This window comes from Typopeltis vanoorti, chromosome 17 (genome assembly GCF_054136105.1).
Source record: "Typopeltis vanoorti isolate ZY-2024b chromosome 17, IOZ_Tvanoo_1.0, whole genome shotgun sequence".
Taxonomy (NCBI): Eukaryota; Metazoa; Arthropoda; class Arachnida; order Uropygi; family Thelyphonidae; genus Typopeltis; species Typopeltis vanoorti.
The window spans coordinates 50337282-50363452 of record NC_143565.1 but is presented as its reverse complement, the minus strand read 5'-3'; the positions used below and the strand labels follow the sequence as shown (position 1 = coordinate 50363452).

At 35.9% G+C, this 26171-nt stretch overlaps 2 protein-coding genes across 2 annotated transcripts in view; one reads left to right on the top strand and one right to left on the bottom strand.

The window, feature by feature from the left end:
- The window catches only part of Zip102B (Zinc/iron regulated transporter-related protein 102B), a 166170-nt gene extending 154395 nt beyond the window's left edge, over positions 1–11775 (bottom strand). The window contains exon 1 of the mRNA XM_090406851.1: positions 11382–11775. Coding sequence (XP_090262977.1) covers positions 11382–11477 — 96 coding nt within the window. The 5' untranslated portion in view covers positions 11478–11775. The remainder of the gene's footprint in view (positions 1–11381) is intronic.
- Positions 11776–15919: 4144 nt separating this feature from the next.
- e(r) (enhancer of rudimentary) overlaps positions 15920–26171 on the top strand; it is a 101325-nt gene continuing 91073 nt past the window's right edge. Inside the window, exon 1 of the mRNA XM_090407263.1 lies at positions 15920–15964. Coding sequence (XP_090263389.1) covers positions 15962–15964 — 3 coding nt within the window. The 5' untranslated portion in view covers positions 15920–15961. The remainder of the gene's footprint in view (positions 15965–26171) is intronic.

The window sequence follows — 26171 nt, the reverse complement described above, 5'->3', positions numbered from 1 at the left end:
GGTTGGATATTAGATTGGTGAATTGGATTGGAGACTGGCTATCTAATAGGTATCAACAAGTTGTGTATGGGGGATCGATATCCAGGAAAAGGAAAGTCACTAGTGGAGTGCCTCAGGGGTCTGTTTTAGGTCTATTACTGTTTAACTTGTATATTAATGATATAGGTGAAGATTTGGATGGAGATATTCAGTTGTTTGCAGATGATGCAAAGTTGGGACGAACCATGAAGTGTAGTGAAGATGTTGTGGCCTCATAGGAAGACTTGAATAGATTGAGTGATTGGGCACGGAAATGGGGATGCGAGTTCAATGTTGCAAAATATAAGGTTTTAAAATTTGGAAAACAAAGATGGGATGCAGAATTTATGCTTGGTGAGAATATATTGTTGGAGGTAGAGGAAATAAGAGATTTGGGGGTGATAGTGGATAAGGATAAAAAATTTAATGGACACATAGCCAAAATTGTGAAGACAACACAAAGGCTTCTGGGAATGATGCAGAGGACACTGACGCATGTAGAAGTAGGGTGATTCTTGTTCCGTTGTATAAGGTTTTGATTAGGCCACACATGGGCTATTGTGCCCAGATTTGGTCACTGAGTTTTCAGAAGGATGAAGAGATGTTGGAAAGGGTCCAGAGGCGACTGACTAAAATAGTTTCTGACCTCTGGAATGTTGAGTATGAGGAAAGATTGAGAAGATGTAATTTGTAGAGTCTGGTGGACAGGAGGAAGAGGGGAGATATGATAGAGACCTACAAGATGGTAAGGAGTTGTTATAGGATCAATGCTGGAGAAGTTTTACAGAGAATAATGGGAGATCAGGGGAGAACCAGAGGTCATCCTTGAATATGGGAGTGATAGGCAGGTTTTTTTCGTGCACAGTTGTGAATGATTGGAATACCTTGGCTGAGAATGTGATGTCTGCAAAGAGTTTGAATGTGTTTAAAACACGGTATGATGAGCTGTGTGTGTGTGTGTGTGTGATAAAAGGACCTCTCAGATGAGTCTTTGACTCCATGAGGTCTTGGGGTGGTAATAATAATAATAACAAATGCTTCTGACATTAGTGTACATATAAGTACAAAAGCCCCTTAGGCTGATCGCTATCCTGATGCTTTATACTAACTATCCCATTCTGGTTTGTTACCAGTGGTACTAACTTAGGCATATTATACACATTCTTACACTCGGCTGGCTCACTGATGTCTGCATATCCGCTCAACAGCTTACACCCCCCCCCCTCTAAAAGCTCTAGTTTCCCTGATTTTGCACATCCAGTTTCACTTCATTCAACATTTTTTCTAGCCTCTGAACACCAAATCCATTCAGATGCAAACCACCCTGCTTGTTTAAGTCTTTTTGCCCATCAAACTCACTCCACATATCCACAAACATCAAGTCATTCACTATTTTAGCTCTCCTTTCTCAGCTCTACTCTGTCATACTGTGGCAATAGGGAGTCATTCACTATTTTAGTCCTCCTTTCTCAGCTCTACTCTGTCATACTGTGGCAATAGAGAGTCATTCATTATTTTAGCCCTCCTTTCTCAGCTCTATTCTGTCATACTGTGGCAACAGACTCACTATTGCTACAGTATGACAGAGTACAGCTGAGAAAGGAGGGCTAAAATAGTGAATGACTCGATGCCCTCTCTTATGCCAAAATTTTCTCCTCTTAAATTATTCGTTTCAACCACTATGATTGTTTCTTTCACCCTACCTTTTTTTGCTCTAATAGCCTCACTAACATTTCTGCACCAGGAAAGCACAATTTTATCAAACTCTCATCGATTACACCTTTTATGAGTGAACCGCCATACAACATTCGTTCCTTGATTTTTCTTTCACCCTTGGTTAAGCCCCTATATTTCATGTCTTGGATTTCTTTCTTTGTTATCAGATGATCAACTCGCCAGGTATTTTTGCATTTACTCCAGCTCACGCTTCATCCTATGTAACACTCTGTGCAACAGAGCTATCTCCCTCATTGCAGCCAACTCTTCAATCTTTACATCAGTCATACTATTCTTTTGTTTAACATTATTACTCTCTCTCTCTCTCTCTTTTACATTCTTGCTTTCACTAACTTTTGCTTCTACATTCTTGCTTTTGCTAACTTTTGCTTCTACATTCTTGCTTTTGCTAACTTTTGCTTCTACATTCTTGCTTTTGCTAACTTTTGCTTCTAAGTTCTTACATATACAGTAGGAATTTTGAACAGTGAAGAACAAACATTTTCATCGCAACATAGAGCACTTCTGTAACAAAATTACATCAAGTATAAGATCTCTGGACTGGAAACAGTAATTCGACCATGAAAAGAGGAGTAAAAATCTCAGAGATCTTCCCACTTATCGCTGCTGTAGCAAAAGTATATGAAGTTGCAAATGGCTGAGAAGAGGGCATTCCACCAATACTGAAACTTGATGCAACTATTGTTACACCTGATATCTTAAGAATGTAGAATTCTCAGCTATCATGGTGTAACATGAAGAATAAATAAATTAAAAACCCTGCAAAAAAAAAAAAAAAATATATAATAGATGAATTATTTAAAAGAAAAAGAAATATTCTTGCATCCAATGAAATATATAAAATATAAAGGTGTTTGTTAAACTAACTAACAAAAAAAGAAAAGAATATATTAATGTTGTAATATGGTATAAATGAGAAAATTTATCTAAGTAAGACAGAAAAGGATTAGTCATAAGAAATGGTATGTGAGAGGCTAGAGATCAAAATATTAAATGAATTCATAGAAAAATTTTGGAAAGGGGATAAAGTTAGAGGCTAGCGGAAGAAAAACAACAGACTTTCGCTCAGGGCCGATTCCCGGATTGAGACATCATTTGGCTCGCCGACCAAAGGACATTTGGCAGAAAAAAACGCCACCCTAATTGGTCGGTGAAGTAAAAACAAGTAGGGGGAAGAGAAAAGAAGTTAAAGAGGGTGCCGTTAGGAGAGCAAGTATAAAAGGGTTGGAAACCCCCCCCAAAGGGGGGCTTTTTGGTTTTTGTTTTGGTTCTGTTCCCGAGGAGTTCTCTACGAGCTCCGTGGCATAGGTTTCACGCGGATTTCCTGAGTGGAGATTGGGGTTATATCTCCGTCGTCACAACATGGAAACAAAAGTGAGCGGGATTTCGATTCCGGATTTCCTATGTAAAAAGCGAAGAATGCCATAGAGTCAAAGAAAAGGAAACATATTCTTTGTGTTTCAACTTCAGTGACAACCACGAGAAAGGGAAAGCTGTAAAGATATCGATATCCACGTCGCGAGTTGCACAGCCGTCATATAGATGATTCAAAGTGTGTCCTGAATTACGAAAATTTAAGACCGTGTAAGCATAGTTCAATTCCAAAGGGAACGTAGGAGTAGCAGATTATCGAAGAGGTTATACCAAGCTAGTTCAATCAGAAAAAGGTAAAGGCCCATATGGAAAATTCAAGAAAGAAAGGTACTGTAAAATATATCTAATGTTAACTAAAATTTGTCTGTAATAGGTATCATTATTCTAATACGGAACTGTTGAAGTGACCAAGGAAAATTTATACTAGGACTTTAGTATCTGACAGAATATAATGAAAGTAAGCTTGCTAATGAATATTATTAAGTAATTACGTGTCCTGAGAATTTTGTATGTCTATTGCAATGTATAGGAAAGTTGAAATGCTATAGATGTGTGTTAGTGCAGAAAAAGGTTTAGTTAATTTACTTAAGTTTGAATAGTTAAATTGTGTGAATTAATCTTATTTGTCCATGTCAAATGAATTTATGTGTTGAATTGTTATGGCGGCATGATCGTAATACCCATTATAGGATCATAGCCTAATTACTTGTAATAAGCTAATGTTAGTTTGTAAGTATTTAGTTTGTAATTAGAAGAAACACACGTATAAACCACAGTGAAAATTATTTAATTGTAAATATTTCATCCTAAGTATCTTAGGACATCATCAGTACAGTATTTAAACAAAAATTAGGAATAACATACAGTTAGGGCGCATGATTACAATAGAATCTCATGAAAACGTGCATAATATGCTAAAGTAGTACCCAAAAAAAAAAAAAAAAAAAAAAAAAAAAAAAAAAAAAAAAACGTTAATTATTTAACACAGTTTTGTATGATAATTTCCCATACTTTAGGAATAGTAAGAACGTCGTTGCGGTTTAGGTTTGGTCTGTGTAGTAGAGCTTCAGAACTTTCTTTGTATAAACGTTCATGTTTAAATATAGATCTATGTAAAAGTTTAGCCTTTTCCCAATGGATCCTATGGTTTGGATTTTCAATTCCGTGTTGAGAGAGGCCAGATTTCTGCGGTTTAAGAAGACGAATGTGGTCTTCTTAAACTGCAGAAATCTGGCCTCGTTTATACAAAGAAAGTTCTGAAGCCCTACTACACAGACCAAACCTAAACCGCAACGACGTTCTTACTATTCCTAAAGTATGGGAAATTATCATACAAAACTGTGTTAAATAATTAACGTTTTTTTTTAAAAAAAACGTTAATTATTTTATTTTTTTTTTTGTACTACTTTAGCACATTATGCACGTTTTCATGAGATTCTATTGTAATCATGCGCCCTAACTGTATGTTATTCCTAATTTTTGTTTAAATACTGTACTGATGATGTCCTAAGATACTTAGGATGAAATATTTACAATTAAATAATTTTCACTGTGGTTTATACGTGTGTTTCTTCTAATTATGAATGCACCACAGATTTCGTTATTTAAAAAAGTATTTAGTTTAGCATTAAATTGAGTAATCACAAAAATTGAATTGTACCATGTTAAGGAATTTAATAAACCTTTTGTCCAATGATAAAACAGTTGTCTGAAATTGCTGTCCAATGCACCACTTGAAAAAATTACGAACCTAATCACGCGGGAAATAAATGTGTTAAGAAACGAGATAAAGTGTCACGACTGCAACATAGTTACACTTTCTGACATATTTTAGTTCTTTCTCCTTGTTTTTGTATACAATATCTCAAACTAAATATCCCAAAAGGCGCAGTATAAATACAAATATTAGGGGTACTAAGGGGAGAAATGACTTAAGTATTAGTAAAAATTTTTGGTGATATCTCGAGCACAGATAATAGTAGAACATAGATAAGAGGAAAATACTAGATAGAATATAAATCACAAATTGGGACACAACACTATGTTCCTAGTTACCAAGAGACATTCATAACAATATCACCAAGAGTATAAATATCACCAAGTATAACCGAGTATAAATATCACCAAGAGAAAAGAATTTATTTATTTATTCAACTTACAAATGTTTTGTTGGTTTTCTGTCTAACATCTTCAGAGCACAAAATATAACTGTGACAAGCATACAACACTCAAATAAATCACTGTAGAGACAATTCAAATTGTATCTGAAAAAGAACTAGTGTCTTAGCATTGTGTCCTAGAACTAGTGTCCTAGCAGTGTCAAACTATTACATACAGAAGATACGGAACTTATAAAAGTTCCATACATAAGTTGGCTGGTGGAGAGAGGGGAACCAATTGCAGTCCCATCCAGCTGTTTGTATATTTTTCCTTTCCATTTGGAATAGATGGTAAATCTGAGTAATTCAATTACGTAAGAGGGGAAATGTGGCTTATAAGGTCAAGAGTCTCTATCACAGGCATAGTAGTGAACGGTGAAGTAATGACAAAGCTGACAATAAAGTCACAACCTGTCAGGGGTAGATTATTATTTTTTATTTATTTTTTTTTTTTTTAATTAAAGTGCAGAGAATTTTTAATAAATGAGAGAGTTGCCTGTGAGGTGGCACGGAGAGTGACTTCAATAAATGTTTGGCCAGTTTGTAGGTAGGGCTGTTTATTCTGTAAATTATTGGGGAATATCACGTTTGTGAATTTTAGGCAGCTTATATATCCACCGTGGCTTGACATAATAAGGTTTTGGCATTTTGGTAATTTCCTTGGGCCAAGATGCAACTGTTTTTAAATAATCTATACATGTTTATTAATTCATAAATTATTTTCTTGCATATTTTTCTTTTCAATATGATATTCTAATATTAAATTTAGTTTAATCCTTTATCCAAGTGTGAGCAAACAAAGTTTGCGCCTGAAAATATATTCAGGACTAGGGTAAAGTAGTACAACACCGGGCAACTCATAGCAAAGGTGGACAAAGCTAACATCACTCCTATCTCAGTATCTGCAATATCTCCCATAATGCAAAACACATCTCCTTGCGAATACGTATAATGTTATGCATTAAGGGTAGGGCCACTACCCAGACTAGTTTCGACCTTTATTGAGGTCTCTTCAGTGGGAGCCAGGCCCAGAAGCGGAGATACCAGGCAGAATCAATAGCGAGGTCATCTTTACTTATAGGAGTTGCCAAAAGGTGTGCCACCTTTTTATTAAATTACTCTGGATTTAGAGAAAGATAGCTAAAGATGACCTCGCTATTGCTTCTGCCTGGTATCTCACTTCTGGGGCTGGCTCCCACTGAAGAGACCTCAATAAAGGTCGAAACTAGTCTGGGTAGTGGCCCTTCCTGTAATGCATAACATTATACATATCTGCAAGGAGATGTGTTTTGCATTATGGGAGACATGGGAGATACTGAGATAGGAGTGATGTTAGCTTGGTCCATCTTTGCTACGAGTTTCCAGGTGTTGTACTACCTTACCCTAGTCCTGAAGATATTTTCAGGCATAAACTTTGTTTGCTCACACTTGGATAAAGGATTAAACTAAATTTATTATAGTCTAACCAAGTGAAAAATAAACTTTCAACATCTTTCTCTAAATCCAGAGTAATTTAATAAAAAGGTGGTACACCTTTTGGCAACTCCTATAGGTAAAGATGACCTCGCTATTGCTTCTGCTGGTATCTCCACTTCTGAGCCTGGCTCCCACTGAAGAGACCTCAATTAAAGGTCGAAACTAGTCTGGGTAGTGGCCCTTCCCTTAATGTATAACATTATACATATCCGCAAGGAGATGTGTTTTTTGCATTATGGGAGATACTGAGATAGGAGTGATGTTAGCTTGGTCCACCTTTGGTACGAGTTTCCCGGTGTTGTACTACCTTATCCTAGTCCTGAAGATATTTTCAGCCGCAAACTATGTTTGCTCACACTTGGATAAAGGATTAAAGTAAATTTATTATAGTCTAACCAAGTGAAAAATAAACTTTCAATATGATATTCGATTTTATTCTACTCAAAACTAAATCATGATCACTTCCTGTTTCAAATTCTCTGTATTCTTTCATCTTAAACCAACTTTACAGTGTCACTTAAGTGTCAGTGACAATTATTTTTTGCATCTTCTCTCCATGTAAATTTGTGCACATCTTTATGTTGATACACGGTGTTCATGATGACTAGTTCATATCCTGAACAAATATCCAGTAGGTACATACTAATACCATTATTATTAGTTTGTCTATGTCTGGTATTCATTTCTTACTTTGCTGTTTAGATCTCCAACGAGGACCAGCTTTTCCTTCTTTTTTTTTTATTATGTAAGTTACCTTCTCTAATGTGTGGAAAAATCTCAACAAAGGTAAAGTCTTGCTTTTGCAATTCACTCGCATATGTGGTGAACATGCTGGATAACTCTTTTTTTCTTTATGTGACTCCTACCCAAGAAAGATTGTAAACCTATAGTTCATCAGTACTATGGGTAGGATAAGTATTTCTTGTCTATTTAAATTTTTTACCTGGTCCAGAAACTCTGCTCTGGAGACCAAACAGGGAACTTTGTCAAGACACTTCAGACCTCCAATAAGTGGGTAATGGTCAGACACTGGGTGATGAAATTTACAATGTCTTCATAAAGGCATTTAACAGACTACATGTGATAAGTTGGTATATGTTAAGGAAGGGGAGGATGGATATCAGATGAGTCAGATAGATAGTAGATTGAATGTGTGCAGGAGCATGCCGGCATAGTGTGCAATGTGTGCGATGCACACAGGCACCAGGATAGTAAAGGCACCAAAGAGGAGGAAATACTTAAAAAAAAACATTTTTTTAAAGTGATTTTTTTATTGGGCAAGGGAGGGAGTTAGGGGTGCCAACTAAAGTTTTGCACACAGGTGCCGGACACAACTGGCGCACTACTGGTATAGGGATACCAACTAACATTTTGCACACCAGTGCCGGACACTACTGGCGCACCCCTGGATGTCTCAAATATACCAGCAAATTGAGTGTAGGAGAGCAATATACCAGAAATGAAAGATAACCAGTAGCATGGCAGGGTTCAGTTTTTGAGCCATTGCTGTTCATCTTATCAATGATATTTCATGACAAATGATAGGAGACAAGAAGTTATTTACTATGCAAAGTTGGGGAGAGTTATTATGAAGATGATGTTAAGTCCTTTCAGGAAAATTTACATATGCTTTTAACTTGGATGAATGAACAGCGAATGTTGTTTTAATGTTAATAAGTGAAAAATGTTGTACATTGATAATGAGATATAGAAATGTGCCCCAGGAGATGGATGAGACTTGGGATCTAGAGCGGATGGTCAAAAGAGGCATGAAGTTCAAAAGGGCATGGTGCAAAAATTGCAGACTATATGATTCACTGCTATTATGATAAGAAGTCACTGACAAATAAAGAGATGTATTCCTATACAGTCTTGATAAGACTACTGTGTGCAAATTTGGTCAACTAGTTTTCAATAAGATGAAATGCTGTGAAGAGGTACTTGATGCAAGTTAAAATGGTAATACCAGAGCTACAGAATGCTCGATGATGAGTGGTTAGAGAAATGTAAATTGCACATTTGGTGAATAAATTAAAAAAAAAATGATATGATAACTTTTAAATTTGTGAGGAGATTTTATCAAAATGGACTGCATGCAGTGCAAAGGATGAGGATGCAAAAGAATGAAGAATGAGAGCCATCCCTAGAAGTTATATAAGTGTAATGAAAAGGGAGTGAGAAAAAAATTTTAATTTAAATAAATTTAAATTTATAATAAATTTAAATAAAATTAAAAATCTAAATTTAAAAATTCAAACATGCAGCTTCCAACCCTTCAGATATTACTATCCTTCTCTCACCTTCCCAAACGCTCTCTACCCACTCTTAATAATAATAATATTATATATATAAAAAAAAATGGATTTTTTTCAAATAATTACCAACATTACTTTACCCCCACTTTCCCAAAACCCCCCCTTCCTTTAACAGCTTAACAGCACATGAATGCATATTGCCAGGATAAGGAGACAGAAAGCAACATCCAAAAAAGGTATATCTGAATTTTCCTCCTATATTATTCTTCATATATTAGTTTTATAACACTTCAGTTATGCCCTAAGTTTTGAGTAAAGAGCTAATGACATTGTAAAAAAGGGCACTCCTAAATGAAAGTAGGCTATATTAACCACTAAAATAACATTTAAAAATGGTTCTAGAATGTAATTTGTGGAATATATTTCAGAACATGTCGTGAATACTGAGGACATAGATGAACTCAAGTGAGACTCAACAAGGAACTTTTCTCACAACCAGATAAGTTTCTGGTTGAGTGAGGCTCTGTAGACTCAATATTACGATATTCATAAATGCATATGCTGCACGTAAAATGCTAGAATAATACTGATTTTTTCAGCTTGATTCAAGAATGGTGAAAATGTGAAGTTCCACAGCACTAATGGAATATATTAACCACAGGTTTCCTCAATATATATATATATATATATATATATATATTTATAATCCAGAACCTTTACTAGAGTAAGGAACTTTCACGCCACTCCAGACCTCTAATAAGCAGTGGTCACAAAACATCCATGCACAGCAGGTGAGAACCCACAACCTGTAGGTCAGAGATGCTATCCCCTTATCCAACTAGGCTGGCACCTTATGGATTCTGTAATTTCAAATGAAAAAGTGTTCTGTGGACAAATTATTTTGCCCACAAACACTTCTGGATTTAGAACATTACATTTAGATTGTGATAATACTTAGTTTACTCCTGTTGCCTTCTGAAATGCCTTATAAAAGCTTCTCGAACCCTAGGATGGGAATTTTAATAACTTTTGCAGAAAGGGGAAAAAATGTTATATAATTTTCACAAATGTCAGTACTATAACACAACTTCTATTCAATTCCATAGCAAATGTTTCAGTATAATAGTTATTTGAAAATGTGTCTTAATGTCTTACTGGTGGAGGCGAATCTAGAAACAATGTAACAGAATTATACTGTATTAACAGATGTGATCAGCTGGTTGTCATCTTCTTGTCATGGATATCAGACCAAGATGGCATGAGACCAGAACTGGTCTCGTGCCATCGCTTTCTTGGTCTTCTAATTATTCTTTTCCATTTATTTTATATCTGTATAGTACTTTTGGCAGTCTGCTATTGCCTATTCAATTTAGATGTGATCAGCTGATAAGAGGTACAATGATAAGAATTAGAATATAATTTTTACAATTACTAGCATGGAATGGGAAAGGAGCTATTTCCACTGACTTCTAATATGTTATGGTATGGGCTCTGCATTTGTGCATGGGATTCAAATTCTCTAAATTTCAGAAGAAAAAATTGCTCTGTATATGACTCCTCTATATATAACTGCCACAAATTTGAATATAATTGCAAAAGGAAGGAAAAGTACGATAATCATAATTTATCTAAGTGGGAGATCAAAAAAAAATGTGCATTAAATGTTCATATTTTTGGGATCCCCCTCTGAAATGCCCTAATGTAAATGGAAGTAACAAAAATAAAAAAGGCAAATATTTATATGCCTGTAATATTATCACATATCTCTGATCAAACGAATTGCTCTTCTACGAAAGCGCTTTATAAAGCATCTTTTTTTTTAATAATCGAGTTCAATGCCGGTATGTTCTGAATATGATACCAGTGTTTGTAATATATCAAATTCTAATCTTTAAGTGTTGTAATGCACTTAAGAAACCAATTAATAACGCCTTGGATCCAGTGGCAAGCCAAGGGTATTTGCCGGCTGGGAACAAAATTTTATCGGCCGCCCCTAATACTGCATTGTATAATCCAAATTAGATAATTGCTACATAAAATACCGCCCTATCAATGTTGTCGCCCGGGTGCGGTGCACTCCTTGCACCCTCTGGTTGGCGCGGCCCTGCTTGGGTCTAATAACTGCAAAGTGCCGGGGGTGGGGAATTGGTGCAGCGCAATAATAGCTTTAATACATGAGAATATATCTTGCTGACGTTGCAACATATTGTCTATACTCGTATATTGCAACATCAGTAACTCTTGTTTACAAATATGCTACTCATATATTGCAACATCAGTAACACCTATTTACAAATATGCTACTCATATACACTTAATGAACGTCAATACTTGGAATATCTATTCAATATCCATCACTCACCCCGGATAAAGTGACAACGAGAGGAATGTTTCCCGCAAGATAACATCCAATGAGCATAGCTAAAGATAAAAGTAACAACACAACCACTTCATCCATTTTTGCAATCTTTACCGATAACTGCTATTTTAATTCAATATCACATATGCTAAATTGCATATACAAAGTGAATGTAGAAGACACAAAGTTAACGTGTCACTTTAAAGTAAGTCCAGTTTACTGTACCAACTGGCGTCATTCCTGCACTAATAAACAGATTGAAAAAATACACCAAATAAATTGACACCTAACGACCAGGTCAACATTCAGGTAGTACTGCCACCATGGGTTATCCCGACTGTACCTAACTCCAACTGTAACTCTTGGCGCAACTCACTCATGTGTCACAAGCGAGCTACTGAAGCATTTAATTTGCACATCACTTCTTGTAACAGATATTGTGCGAGTTGGGCTACACTTACTGTGATCATATTATGCGAAACATAAATACTCAGAGAAGCAGTTGAAAAGGAAACGAGTACTCGATTTTCGAGAATATGATTCTTTTTAGATAGTAAAGATGATCACATGGAGGATAACTCAACAGGATGTGTAGTTTTTTTTTTTTAATCTTATTTTTCTCATGTACGTAAATCTTATAGCAGACGTATGTATGAATGTACAACTGTACGAAACAACGGACTTAGACCTAGAAATAATATAATCGGATTCCTTCACTAAATCTGTAGATATCAGATGCCTGTTATTTAGACTGCTTTACATTTTTGTTTGCGCGAGAAATGATAGGCTCGTTGAAATTAAATAACAACCTCACAAATAATGCTAATATGCTACACTTCTTAATAAAAATAAATAAAAAAATAAAAAAACATTACTTTTCAGTGGCGTTCATGAACAAGTAAACCCTCGTGTTTATGTTTCTAGAACAGTTCAACCAATTTTAAGACTGAGAAAACCTGTCGAGAAATTTCGATTTTTTGCAAAATTGGACGGTACTAGTTACCACTTCACAAGATATATATCTCCCTGTACGGTTACATACACAAATATACACTCTCGATCAGGATATTCTTTTATCTTTCTTCTCCCCCCACTCCCACTTTTCTGCAGATCTGATTTTTTATTCTATTTCTTATCATTGGCAATTGAATTCGGTGAATTTTTAAAGATTGTTCTAAATTAGGTTCTAGTTGCCGACTATAGGAACTTTTTGGAAGCCTTTCTTCGACCAGATTTAGTCGATTTCGAGCACGGGCAAGCGTTTTTTTTTTCTTTCTTTTTTTTTTTTTCTAGCAGAAGAGCTTGGTTTTTCATCTTTTAGAGCTTTTCTATTTTTCTGCTCACACGTCCAACCTGACTTGATCTTACTTTAATAAATCAAATTAAAGTAAGATATAGCCTTTCGCTTCTCAACATGGAAGTGAGCATCACACTGACTTGTTCATTCAGTCAGTGCATTTAAGTCGTATTGCAAAGCCACAGCATCTGCTCCACTTTGGATAGTTTCCCATACTTTGCATCATCAGCAAACAATTGCATATCACCACTAAGACCACATCATTAACATAAAATTGAACAGCAGCTGTCCCAAAACAGACCCGTTTGACAGAGCACTGATGTCTTTCCTCAACTATGATATCGCTCCTCAATAGATAACTCGCTGATAACTATCAGACCATCAATTGCCAATCCAGCGCACTAATTTACTTTCTAACTCCATCTGCTGCAACTTAATTACCAGATTGTCAATTAACAATTTATCGATTATAATCAAATCAAATAATAGTAATGATTTGTTTTGATTAATACCAGGAAGTCTCATTTAACTGAACAAGGTTGAAAATTGGGAACCTTGAAATATGGGAAGTGAAAAAAATTAAATATTGAGAAGTAATGAATTATTAGAAGTTTACCTTGATTACCTTGATGGACCCGTGTTTCACGCAGGATTTCTCCATGAGTGCAGTGACAAATATGCCTCCAACGATCTCGATCTCGAGTCTCTCTCTCTTCCATGTTATATCCATAGATTTCACTATTGGATCTTCTCATTTGCTCATCTAGTTGAGTATACATTAAATTTGGCATATATGTCCATCTGTTATCCCTGATCCTGGCTATGTGACCTGCCCATCTCATCGTGCTTTCATATACTGCAGTTACCACATCTTTTATGCCTGATCTCTTTCTTATTTTCGTGTTTCTAACATGTTTCATTTTCTGATGTTACAAATCCTATTATATTGCACACGGAGTCATTCTGAGAGTCTTTTCTTCTTTTTTTTGTCGTGTTCCATGTTTCTGATCCATATGTGAGTGATAGAAGAATATTACTATTAAATAGAAGTTATTAGAAGTTAACCAATGACAGTTTATAAATGTATAATCGAATAAAGAGGATTATTCAGGCTTTTATTTTCTCTCAGCACACTCAGTCTGCAAAAGTTAGATAGGGCTAAATGGCCTCGCCTTCTCCCTATATACGGGAATAAAAAGGCGTTAGCTGATTTTTTCCCCTCGCTTATATATATTTAGATCAAAAGTGTAACCCTATGGAGATGGTGTTTAGATCTATAGCGCTGGGCTGCCTAAAAAAAAAAAAAAAAAAAGATCGTTCTCAGTCTGATTCTAGTTGCCAATTAGAGAAACTTTCCCAAACATTTCTTTGAGCGATTCCAGAGTTAGACAACCTCTGGCACTAGCAAACAAATTTTTTCTCATTGATTTTTGGATTCTTCAACTCGTAAACTCAAAAAATCGATTGTAGAATCTATAGCATTTCAGACAGTAATATATTGTGTTAGGTTTGAGCACCGCGACATACAATAAGTTGTTAAAGTTCTCTGGCTAACGTCAGCCGTTTCATATTAGTGATAGTTTTGGCCAGCTGTTTCTGATTGGCTATGGGTGGAGATTGAGTTTGCATTAGTCTAAAAATTTTAGATATAGCTAAAATGATGATGACTACTCCCTATATCATGTTGCAGGGAGTTTGGATAACCTTGCCCTACCTGTTTTATATGAGTCCTACAACAGTACACGTTCGACGAGAGCAGAAAGAAGATAAAATTGTTTTGCTCCACGAAGGTGATGATGAGGCAGTTGCTACAAATTATATGCCAATCTGATATACGGAGTTGAGGTTATTGTTTTGGAGCACTAGGAAGTGCTAATATACAGAAATAGTTTGATATTTAGCAGTATTCTCTATAACTCTCATCATGGTTTTTAAGGAAGCTATTTTTTTAGAAATTTCCTTATGTACTATAACAAAGTAGCAACTAGATTAGACAGGGGAGATGCATATACAGTGGTATATTTAGATTCTGATAGATTGCCAAAAAGACAAGCTGCAAACTTAACTGAAAAGGATGGGAGTGAATAACGAATTAGCATGTTGGATAGAGGACTAGCTGTCATATAGATATTGGCAAGTTCTATATGGGAATCTGGTATCGTGACAGACAATAATCACTAATGTCATGGTTCAAGAATATATTTTGTGGTAATTATTGTTCAACTTGTATATTAATGATATGGGAACGATTTCCCTAGAATTATGTAGTTGTTTAAAAATGATGCAAAATTGAGCCATGCAGGAGGACTTGAATATATTGTATGAATGTGTGACAGTATGGAAATGTCAGTGCAATTGGTGCAAAGTGTAAAGTTCTGAAATTTGGGAGGCAACATTGGGATGCAAATTATACTCTTGGTGGGGAAATTTTTGAGGAAGTTGAGGAGACAATAAAAGTTAGAGTGGTGGTTGTTCTGAAGTTCAGAGGTCATATTACACAAATTGTGAGGTGGAAGCATCAAATACGCAATGACGTTTGGAAATAAAGAGGTTATGATTCTATTGTACGAGACCATGATCAGGCGTGATATGGATTATTCTGTACAGAAGTAGTCACCTGGTTTTCATGGTTATGACATGACAATATGTTAGTAAGGGTCACAGAAAATTCACGGAGGTGTTAACTCGTTTTCGATATGTGAGATATAAAGGAGAGTGGTACTTTTTTTAATAGTGGTACAAATTGAGGGAAGTAAATTTGTGAAGCTCCTGAATAGTAGGAGAGCTGGATTGTTCATAGAGTAGGTGGAAAGGTATAACAAGGGCATCTGCAGAAACCATGTAAGGAGTGAGGTGCAGATTCTTTGCACAGAGAGTGATTAGATAGAATGCGTTGTTTGAAAGTGTGGGTAATGCAGGTCTGGCGGTACTACTACTACTACTACTACTAATAATAATAATAATAATAATGGGATCAAGACTCTCAACAAGTGTGATACTTTAAATTATTTTATTGTGTTTTATTTTTTGTAGTACAACAAAACTAATATAAAAAATATAAAGAGCGGTTAAATACATTTAAAATAAGGACGAATTAGTGCTCATAATTCGCGCTTTGTTAGAATGGCATCCTCTGAGAGTGCCAATAACTATAAAAGACTTTCAAAACATCAACTTATAGTGTATTATGTTCATACATGTGTGTTTTGTCTGTTTGATTTTAAATGTGTGGCAGCAGTATTTCTGACGTATAGGTGGCGATAAGGTATTCTTAGTTGTGTTGAAAATGGTGAGTGTGTTTTATTGTTTTAAATTTTATATATATGTATTTTTTTTTTTTCAATGCGGAAATAAACTTTCTATATTGTTCAGATATTATATGCAATATATACATACATAGTTCATGCATTTCTGATTTGGCTAGCTTTTTCGCTTTCTAATTTCTTGATTGTGTAGTGTCAAATTTATCCTCTTACCAACACTTGCGGTTATAAATAACTTCCAATTTCTAATTCTGTTTAAATAAAATTGCTCTTATTTATTTTCTGGATGGGGGGGGGGGCGTGAGGGAAGGGGAGTAAAGTAACATGGGATAAGAATTTCTGTTTTGATGATGGTAGCGTAACGAGTTATTTGCCTCTAGTTAAATACGTCGGCGGCAGTGTACAGAATTGCTGTATTTTTTATTTTATTTTATTTTATTTATTTATTTTTTTGCGCGCCATTCATAAATATAAAGATAGTTCCTGGGATGCCATTTGCAGCCACATGTGGACATACATTTATTGCCAGGATACTAATACATAATATTACACACACAAAAAAAGTGATAAATTTCGTACAAATTAAATTGCAATACGTTTTTATAAAAATTTACAAATTTCCTCAGGACGTAGTTAAGGAATTAATATACAGGGTGTTCGGGATAAATTTGACATATTTATAATTAATTATATTTTTCCGTAAGTTACATGTATTAACACACACTTCTCTTCATTTAAAAGTTTGGACCCTTCTTCATTCATATACAAGATGTCAGAAAGGATGGATAGCTGGAACCCACCTGAATCATGGAAGAGAATAACTTGTATCATGATGATTCGTGCCCGCCATCAAAATAAGGATATTACGACTGCTGCCCAATGCTCCCTGAATACAGTAAAAACAATCAGGCATGAACTAGAGACTTGCAATGGTGACTACGAGGATGTAGCAAGAAGAAAGATCCCTAGCAGACGATCTGATTGCGTTCGTACAGCAGAATTCCTCGCAAATCTGCAGGAACAGGTGTTGAAGAACCCTGGCATTGGAATTCGGGCTTTGTTCGTGGAGTTGCTAACTGTAGTCAGGCCCTGGATAACAAGGGTAGCCAATGGTAGGCCGTATGTATGGCAGCAGGATTCGGCCCCTTGCCACACCTCTGGGAAAAGTCAAAAATGGTTGTCTGAAAATTTCTACGACTTCACCAGTCCAAATGTTTGGCCTCCAAACTCCCCAGACCTTAACCCCATGGATTATTTTGTATGGGGCGCAGTTGAAAAAGACACCAATCGCACTTCCAGTAATACAAAAGCCCAGTTAATGGATAAAATTAAAACAGTTTTTGCGGCCCTTCCCAGGGAGACTGTAGCATCAGCTTGTTCGAGGTTCCGAAGCAGAATTGAAGCTGTGATCGATGCTAATGGTGGTTATTTTGAGTAAATCTTGTTGATAGTATTGTAATTAACTCTGCCTGTAATGTTTTTTTGTCAATTCATTAAATTTAATAGATACAAAGAAGATTTTCTTTTTCCTTACGAAACTGTCAAATTTATCCCGAACACCCTGTATATTGCTTAGAAAACTATATGGAGACATTTCAGTATGCTCACCCAGAAGTTTGATGTAGCTCTCACAATGTTACCATGCTTAGCACCAAGCAACAATTCAGGGGGGTTCTTAAGGCAAACTGGTTCACTCTTCCTTTAACGCAAGGTTAAGGCCACCATTGTTTTTCCATAGGGGAATTTTGAGCACCAGTACATCTCCATAGTGTGACCCAAACATGTTCTGTGGGACTGAGATTTGGGGAGTGTACTGGCCATTCAATTCAGTTAATATCCTTAGTCTCCAGAAGTATCTCCACTGCTCATGCACAATGTGATGTGTCATTGTCATCCATAAAAATGAATTGTTTGCCTACAGTACCACGTAACAATTATACATGATGTTGAAGAATTTGGTTGCAATATTGTTCACCAGTCATAGTCCCTTTTTCCAGCACTTGTAGATCATTGCGTTCATTAAGCATGACGCCTCCCCATAACTTGATTATGGGGAGGCGTTATGCTTAATGAACGCAGTGATCTACAGCACTGCACTGCCATATCCATCCCTTTCTGGAACATTCTCATAATAGTAAATATACTACTTTCATGCTAGATCAAGTGTTATCTACACTTGGGGATGATAGAAATGACTATAATCTGTAAAGAGTACATTAGCCCGTTGTCTTTCCAATTTTCATGGATAATACAACACCACTGAAAATGTGCTCTTTGATGAGCTGTAGATATAGTTTGCCCCCAGATTAGAGACCCTTCGACACTTCTGCACATCTCCCAAAAAGGAGAATCCATTCCGATAATAGGGTAATCAATCTGACTTCTGGGATGAGTTTGTTTATTATTACAGGTCGGAAAATTTTGCTCTCATGTAACAAAATCAAAAAAAGGTATAACATAAAACAAAAATTTAACAAAATTTATTTTTAAGAAAGTTTTCTATAAAATAAAAATAATTATACAGAAAAACAGAAAATCTTTTCAAATGAACTCAGATATTCTAAAGTTACAGTTGAGAGAACAGACACTATAATGCCCTAAACCAATTAATTATTTATTACTTATTGTGACTCTTTTAACAAGTCTCATGCAAAAAAAAGGTTGGAAAAAATACTATTATTAAATCCTTTCAATCTTCATAGTCATCTAAATCGGTGTCCGAATTGCCCACCACTTTCACTTAAACTGATCACCAAAGGTTCGCATAATTCTTCGATAATTCTGTCTTTGTCCCAATACATATTTTCTAATGAGGTCACATGAGAGCAATATTTTCCCCAGTAATATACCTTCTGTAATATTTTCAATCGCCTGTTCTGAAAGCTTAAAAAGTTTCGACATGTCAGTATCCCCAGTTATGTTGCGATGGTGAATGAAACTTTTCACTTCTGCCCAAACTTTCACTTCTGCCCAAACATGCTCAATAGCATTAATATAGCAGTAGCATTAAAACTACTCAATAGCATTAAAACAAAATCCGATTTAAGTATTTTCCTTAAAGTTTCTCTTTTCCAAGGAAAATTAATTTTTTCTTTAAGCACAGGAATCAATTTCGGAACAGTTGGCACTCTTTTCTCGACCACGCAAAATTCGTGAATAGTTCTTCTTATAACGTCTACATCAAAATCATTCAAAGCTACAGTTTCGATGGTTTCCTTTCTCTTGCGCTTTTTTTAGGAGATTTAAATTTTGGCTTACCTTCACCTTTTGATTCCCTATGAATTCTTTTAACAGTTGACCCTGATATGCCCGCAATTGCACTTGCACATTTTATGACTTGAGAAAGGGGAACAAGGAGACTGCCTTTTAACGATTCTTTTTCGCAGAATGTCAGCACATTATTCAGTATTCTTTTGCAAGAGCTACTGAAACATTTAACAACAGAACTTGTTGACTGTACTGGATCCATCATTCAAATTAATAATAAAAAAATAATGCAAGAAAGCAACAACAAAAATCAAGCTACTACTAGTACAGCGACAGACAAGAAAACACGTGATCTTGCATGTTGGTGACCAATTCGTACATCCTTCATTTCTTTCTCCCCTTCAGCATGAATCGACTATTCTTGGCAAAACACCAAGCAGAGATCTACAAACTGTGGGCATACTATAAAGGGATGTAGACTACAGGATATAGGCCTACTTGTTGCAGACATCTTGCCATAGTTTGTTGTGATATCTGCATACCTGTGCTTGAATATACTCGACTTACATGCTGACCTGCTGTTGTTTGTCAATTACGTTTTGCTGTTTTATATATACTGCTCAAAACAGTCAGTTGATAATTTGGTTTTCTTGTAAATTATAAAGGTAAAAAAATAATTTACAAATGTAACACATTTATTTAAAAATATTCTTAATATAAGACAGTGTAGAACACGCAACTGCGTACAAAATTATGTTAAGATTTGTCGAAATTTGTCTTAGCTCTATTAGCATGTGGGGGGGTATAAAAGTGTGCTTGTTGCACTCACTTCCACAGTGCATAATTATCACTTCAGTTGTAAACTTATGTCACTTACCACCCATGATTTTGTTAAAAATAGCAGAGCAACATTGCCTGTGTGTTTTTGTGGATGTGGACACATTGAAACAGTAAGATGTAGTTGGATGAGCATTGTATGCAATAGTGAGTACCTCCCACGATGAGTCTGACTCCATGGAGGTCAAATGTTAATAATAATAATAACATGATATCCTGGAATCCATGGCTTAGAGAGCCATTGGTCGATTAGAAGTTGGACAAACGCAGCAAGTTGTCGCTCAAGCAAGTAGTGTATCTCAAAGCATAATTTCATGACTTTGGAATCGCTTTCTGTAGACGGAAAATGTTCAAAATGGTCTTCATGCCATAGGTTTATATGCTCGAAGACTGACAGTTTGCATTCTAGTTACTGCAAATCACAAAAGAGCCCGAAGAATTTGGGCATTAGAACACCGCAATTAAACATGAGGATTGGGCTCGTGTACTTTTTAGTGATGAGTCCAGGTTCGGTCTGCAACCAGATAACCAATGTATCTTGATATGACGTGAAAGTGGAACAAGAAATAATCCACAGTTTGTTTGTGAAAGACCCCAACATTAAGGTGGGAGTTTGATGGCATGGGCTGAAATAAGTATATGTGGCCATACTGATCTCTATTTTATCAGAAACGGTTCCTTAACAGCCCAAAAGTATCGCGATGAGATTTTGGAATCTATAGTTCGTCCATATGCTTCTGCAATTGGCCAAGAATTCATTTTTACAGATGACAATGTTCATCCATACCGTGTAAATTTGGTACAAGAGTGGTTTGAGGAAGAAAGTATTGAACGAATGGACTGGCCTGCCAACCGGATTGTAATCCAATAGAACATTCCTGGGGATGCTTTAGATAGGTGCATTTCTGCTCGACTGGTGCCACCACGATCACTTCAAGAGCTCATAATTGCTCTCATAGAAGATAGGAGAAATATCCCATAAGAACTGTTTGATCATCTTATCTGTCCATGCAATCAAGATATACCGCTGTTTTGGCTGTTAATGGAGACCATACGCCCTATTAAAAATTAACAAAGCATTTTGGCTGTTCTTGTTGTCATTCTTGTTAAAATTATTTCATGCTAAAATGTATAATTTGTTAGATTTGTAATAAATATTGATTATTTAAATGATATCTCATCAATTACATCCTATTCATAAGTAAAAAATATTTATTCATGCATAAAGTACCAATAGTTATAATTATTTGTAGAAATTTATAATTATCCAACAGAAACTAAAATATCCCCTAATTGTTTTGAGCAGTGTATTTAAAAATTTAAAAATTGAACTGTCTTCATACTCTGTGAGTAGCATAATTGTGACCTCTTAGCAAATGTCTGGAACACATTCCATTGGTTTGAAATGCTGCCCAGACCCTGGATGAATACATTGCTATGTGATATTGCCAAACTCTCTGGCACTATCAGTAACTCTGAAGTCTTCAAGCTTTCCAATAATTCTTCCTTGTATGAAATCATCTTGAAGTCTTTGAGACATTATAAGACATTGACGTTTGCAACTTTATTCCTTTACAAAAAGAGCTTCCTTCAAACACAATTCACTCAATCCAGTCTTTTGCCTTTTATCCTTTTGTGACCATGTGACTTCTTTTCGCATGATTCAAAAATTTGAATGTGTACGCTGTTTCTACTCGAAATTATCAGTTATACAAATTGCCACAAGCTGGTTCATTTGAATTTGTTTGCAGTTGTGATCTTCAGAAATAGTGTTCCTCCTTAGGTTTTGGACACCAGTGTATATTTAACATAAGGAGGTGGTGGCTCTGTGTGTGTGTGTGTGTTTAACATAATGAGGTAGTGGTGCATCTATGTAAGGCATTGGTCCAATTGAACTGTTGTATGCAGATTTGGTCTCCTGGTTTTCATTATGATGTGGAAACACTATGGAGGGTCTGAAGACAAATGAACAAAATGATATCAGCGCTCTGGAGTGTTGGTTATGAAGAGTGTCTGAAGAAATGTGGATTACAGTTTGGTAGATAAGAGTAAAAGAGGAGATATGAGAAACTTTCAAGTTAGTTAGGGGATTCTATCAGATTAATACAGAAGGAATTATAAAATGAGTGGATGTTAAGATGGGAAGAACAAGAGACCATCCTCGAAGGTTAAATAAATATGTGGTGAAGAATGGCGTGAGGAGTAGATTTTTTATATGGAGTTGATGAGTGGAATGCATTGCTGGAGTGCATTGTGAATGCTGAGAGTGGAAATAACTTCAAAGTTCATTATGATGGACATATTGCTGGTTCAGTTGGCCTCACAGTGTCTGACTCCATGGAGGTTACTGAAATAATATATGTATATACACACACACAGTAAATTCCGGTTAATTGGGACACATCAGAACTAGAACATTTTGGCCCAATTGTGTGAAGTTATATATGTTAATAGTTAAAAAGATATAAAAAGACAAACTAACATTTCTCTGAGCAACAAATCATTTATTCAAGTTAATTATAATAGCAAATATATACATATTTAAATTTTCCTCATCATTAGATGAGGAAAATTGAGGAAAATAGAAAATCATTAGATGATTTTTCTGATGCTATATTAGTATCAACAGAGACATTGACCTGTTGTCCTTAGTCCTTCAATGTAATCCTGTTTAAAATCACTATGATACAGCTTCTTAGCTAACTCCTCTGACATCTTTTTTAAGATTGAACCACGGATGCATACTCCTTGTCTCGTTATAATGGAGAGCCACTGATTTATAGCATCCTCAGTGTCAGGATCTGTACCTTCAAGCTTACGATTTTAGGATGTTTTCTGTTTTCCATGGCAGGGCCATTCTGCTTACAGTTTACTTGCTGTTATACCAAGTGTGCAGTTTTAGATTTTGGTACTCCAGTTATCTCTGCCAGATGATGATGACTGGTATTGGAAAAATGGTGAAGTAATTTTTTTCAGTTAGTGACAAATATTTACTTGCCATCTTGGTAAGGGTCTAAGAACAAAATCATCCAATAAACAGTGCACTGAAAATTCTCTGCACTTTTCTGATTAGGCATTGGCTCCACATGAAAGATAAGTGCATGCAACTGATGCTATATTAGAAACTGTTCTCCTTTAGAACGTAATGTATTATAACCCGAGTTAGTGAGAGGAATAATCAGTCTTTCACATGTATTATCTGAAACATTTGTGGAACAAAACTGATGAGTCATCTACAAGCTATAGTTTGGCACAGTATGACCTTTGCTCTCCTTATGCTAATAATTCTTAAACTACTGACATTTTACAAGTGATTAACCCAGTGCTGCAGCTCCCTGTCCCAAATATGTGAAGAAAACTCAGGCAATTTTCTAGATTTGGGTTTTCTTCTTGAAGATTTGTTTCAAATTAACTGGATTCTACTGTGTGTGTGTTATTTATTTTTTTTTTTCACTGAGCTGTTTTATATTATTTTAATATAAATTAATGTGAATCTGGCTATTGTTGAGGTTCTGCTAAGGTTCAGTAACAGGAGTAGAATCTGATAATTCCAATAACCTTACCATTGACATTTTTTTTTCTATCAAAACTTTTGGGTCTTAAAAACAAAGTATTTTTCTTCAAATTGGCTAATGGAAAGGTTTGCATATTTGAACTGCGATTATTTTAGAAAGATCAGCCTAACAGATAAGCTTAGGTGCTGATGGTTATTCATGACTTAACGGTATTAACACCACCACACAATTTTATCAAAAGATGTTTTATTAACACTTGTACACACGATTGTCGTGTGTACAAGTGTGTTGTGCTCTGATGATGCTGATTTGAAATTCAGCGCAATATAAGCAGTTAATAAAACATCTTTTGATAAAATTGTGTGGTGGTGTTAATACCGTTAAAAACACTGTTAAGTCACTGTTCTAGAAAGAGAGATCCCTCATGGATAAGTGATTAGTTAATTAATACAAATTAACAGTTTAGAAAAAAGTGTAATTAATGATATGTAGTATTTACTAATAATAAATTTGCTATTCATAATGAATGAAGATAAACAACAGCTTGTAGCCTGTCTGCCTAGTATTTATTTATTTATTTATTTATTTGTATGGGGTTCTCTCCCCCCCCCCGTTCCTCGACCATCCTTTAGGACTGGTTGAGCCCTCCTAGTAAAGGATTATGTATTTCATGACTGTAGATCCATGTCACTGTTCTAGAAAGAGAGATCCCTCATGGATAAGTGATTAGTTAATTAATACAAATTAACAGTTTAGAAAAAAGTGTAATTAATGATATGTAGTATTTACTAATAATAAATTTGCTATTCATAATGAATGAAGATAAACAACAGCTTGTAGCCTGTCTGCCTAGTATTTATTTATTTATTTATTTATTTGTATGGGGTTCTCTCCCCCCCCCCCCGTTCCTCGACCATCCTTTAGGACTGGTTGAGCCCTCCTAGTAAAGGATTATGTATTTCATGACTGTAGATCCATGTGTGTTCGTGGGGGCCAGTTTGCCTGTTCTAGGAGACAAAAAACCTGAGCTTCCAGGTGGGAAAAAACTCCTCTATATCCGTTACGGGACATACATTATGAGACCAGTTAACTCATCTTTAGTCGAAAGAGACCAGATAATGGTTCCTCACGTCATGGACCAGAATTGAACCCAGGTTTTTCTGACCAAAGGGCTTAGTCTTCTATAGCGACTGAGCTATGGCAGCTCTTGTCTGTCTGGTGACATCCACTCAACAGAAGGATGGTCTCTGCTTACAAGCCTAAATGCTGCAAGTTCCAATTCCACCGTGTCATGATTATTTGTAGTAGACAGTTTTCATTGCCCAAATAGTCTATTGTAAGAGTAATCAAAAGTATCTTAGTAGTCCCCCCCCCCACTCTGGATTACCTAGTCCTCAGGTGCTACAACACATACTAATGTGCTCTTATTGATATCAGACTGGATGAACATAGTAATTATGTCCATTATCTCCATGTATAGTTTCTTTGGTTGCAGACTATCATTGGCACAGATCATTTGGACTTATTAAGGTTGGGAGGGTGGTCTTATTATACTGAAGTAAAATTAGAGATATTTGAGAAATCTGGGAAATCAACAAGTTGCGTATGGGGGGAGCAATATCCCAGAAGAGGAAAGTCAGTAGTGATTTGCCTCAATGGTCTGTTTTAGTCCCATTGCTGTTTAACCTGTATATTTAATAATAATATGGAAGATTTGAATGGGGATATACAGTTTTTTCAGATGATGCAAAGTCGGGACGAACTATATGCATTAGGCATTAGAAGAGATGTTGTGGCCTTACAAGAAGACTTGAATAGACTGAGTAAATGGGCACAGGAGTAAGGATGCCAGTTCAGTATTGCAAAATGTAATAAAAATATCAGCTAACGCCTTTTTTTTATTCCCATATAGGGAGTAGGCGAGGTTGTTTTAGCCCTATCTAACTTTTGGAGACTGAGTGGGCAGTTCAATCTGCACTGTTACCCAATCAGAGATAGCTGGCCTAAGGCTATCACTAATTAAGTGGCACTCAGTGAAGAGAGACGGCTCAACAAGTGCTGCCATCTCATGGTCCCTAACACAATGTATTTAATGTCTGAAATAATGTGGGTTCTACAGTCAATTTTCTGTGTTTGCGGGATGAAAAACCCAAGTTTTCGGGAGGAAAAAACCCGCTTGCCCATGCCAGAGATCGACTAACTCGGGAACTGGTTGAAAAAAGATTAGAAAAATTTCTTCTAGTCGCCAACTAGATTCGAAAGCACGTCTTCCTTCGTGTAGTCGAACACTGTGGTGTGCAAATGCAACATCCACTTAGCTTGTAAGGTTTTAAAATTTGGAAAGTAAAGATGGGATGTTGAATTTACTCTTGGTGGGGATATATTGTTGGAGGTGGAGGAAATCGGAGATCTTGGGGTAATGGTGGATAAAGATCTGAAATTTAGAGGACCGAGCGAGTACGAAGCACAACAAATCAGAATGGGATAGTGAGTATAAGGCATCAAAATAGGGATGGGAAAAATGGGCTTCTGCAATTCATGTATACTAATGCAAGAAGTATTAGGAACAAGAAGGAAGAATTTTTGGCCTTGGTTGGCACTTCCAGGGCACAGGTTATTGGCATTAGTGAAACATGGCTGACAGAAGATGATATAGCAAGTGGGATTGAATGTG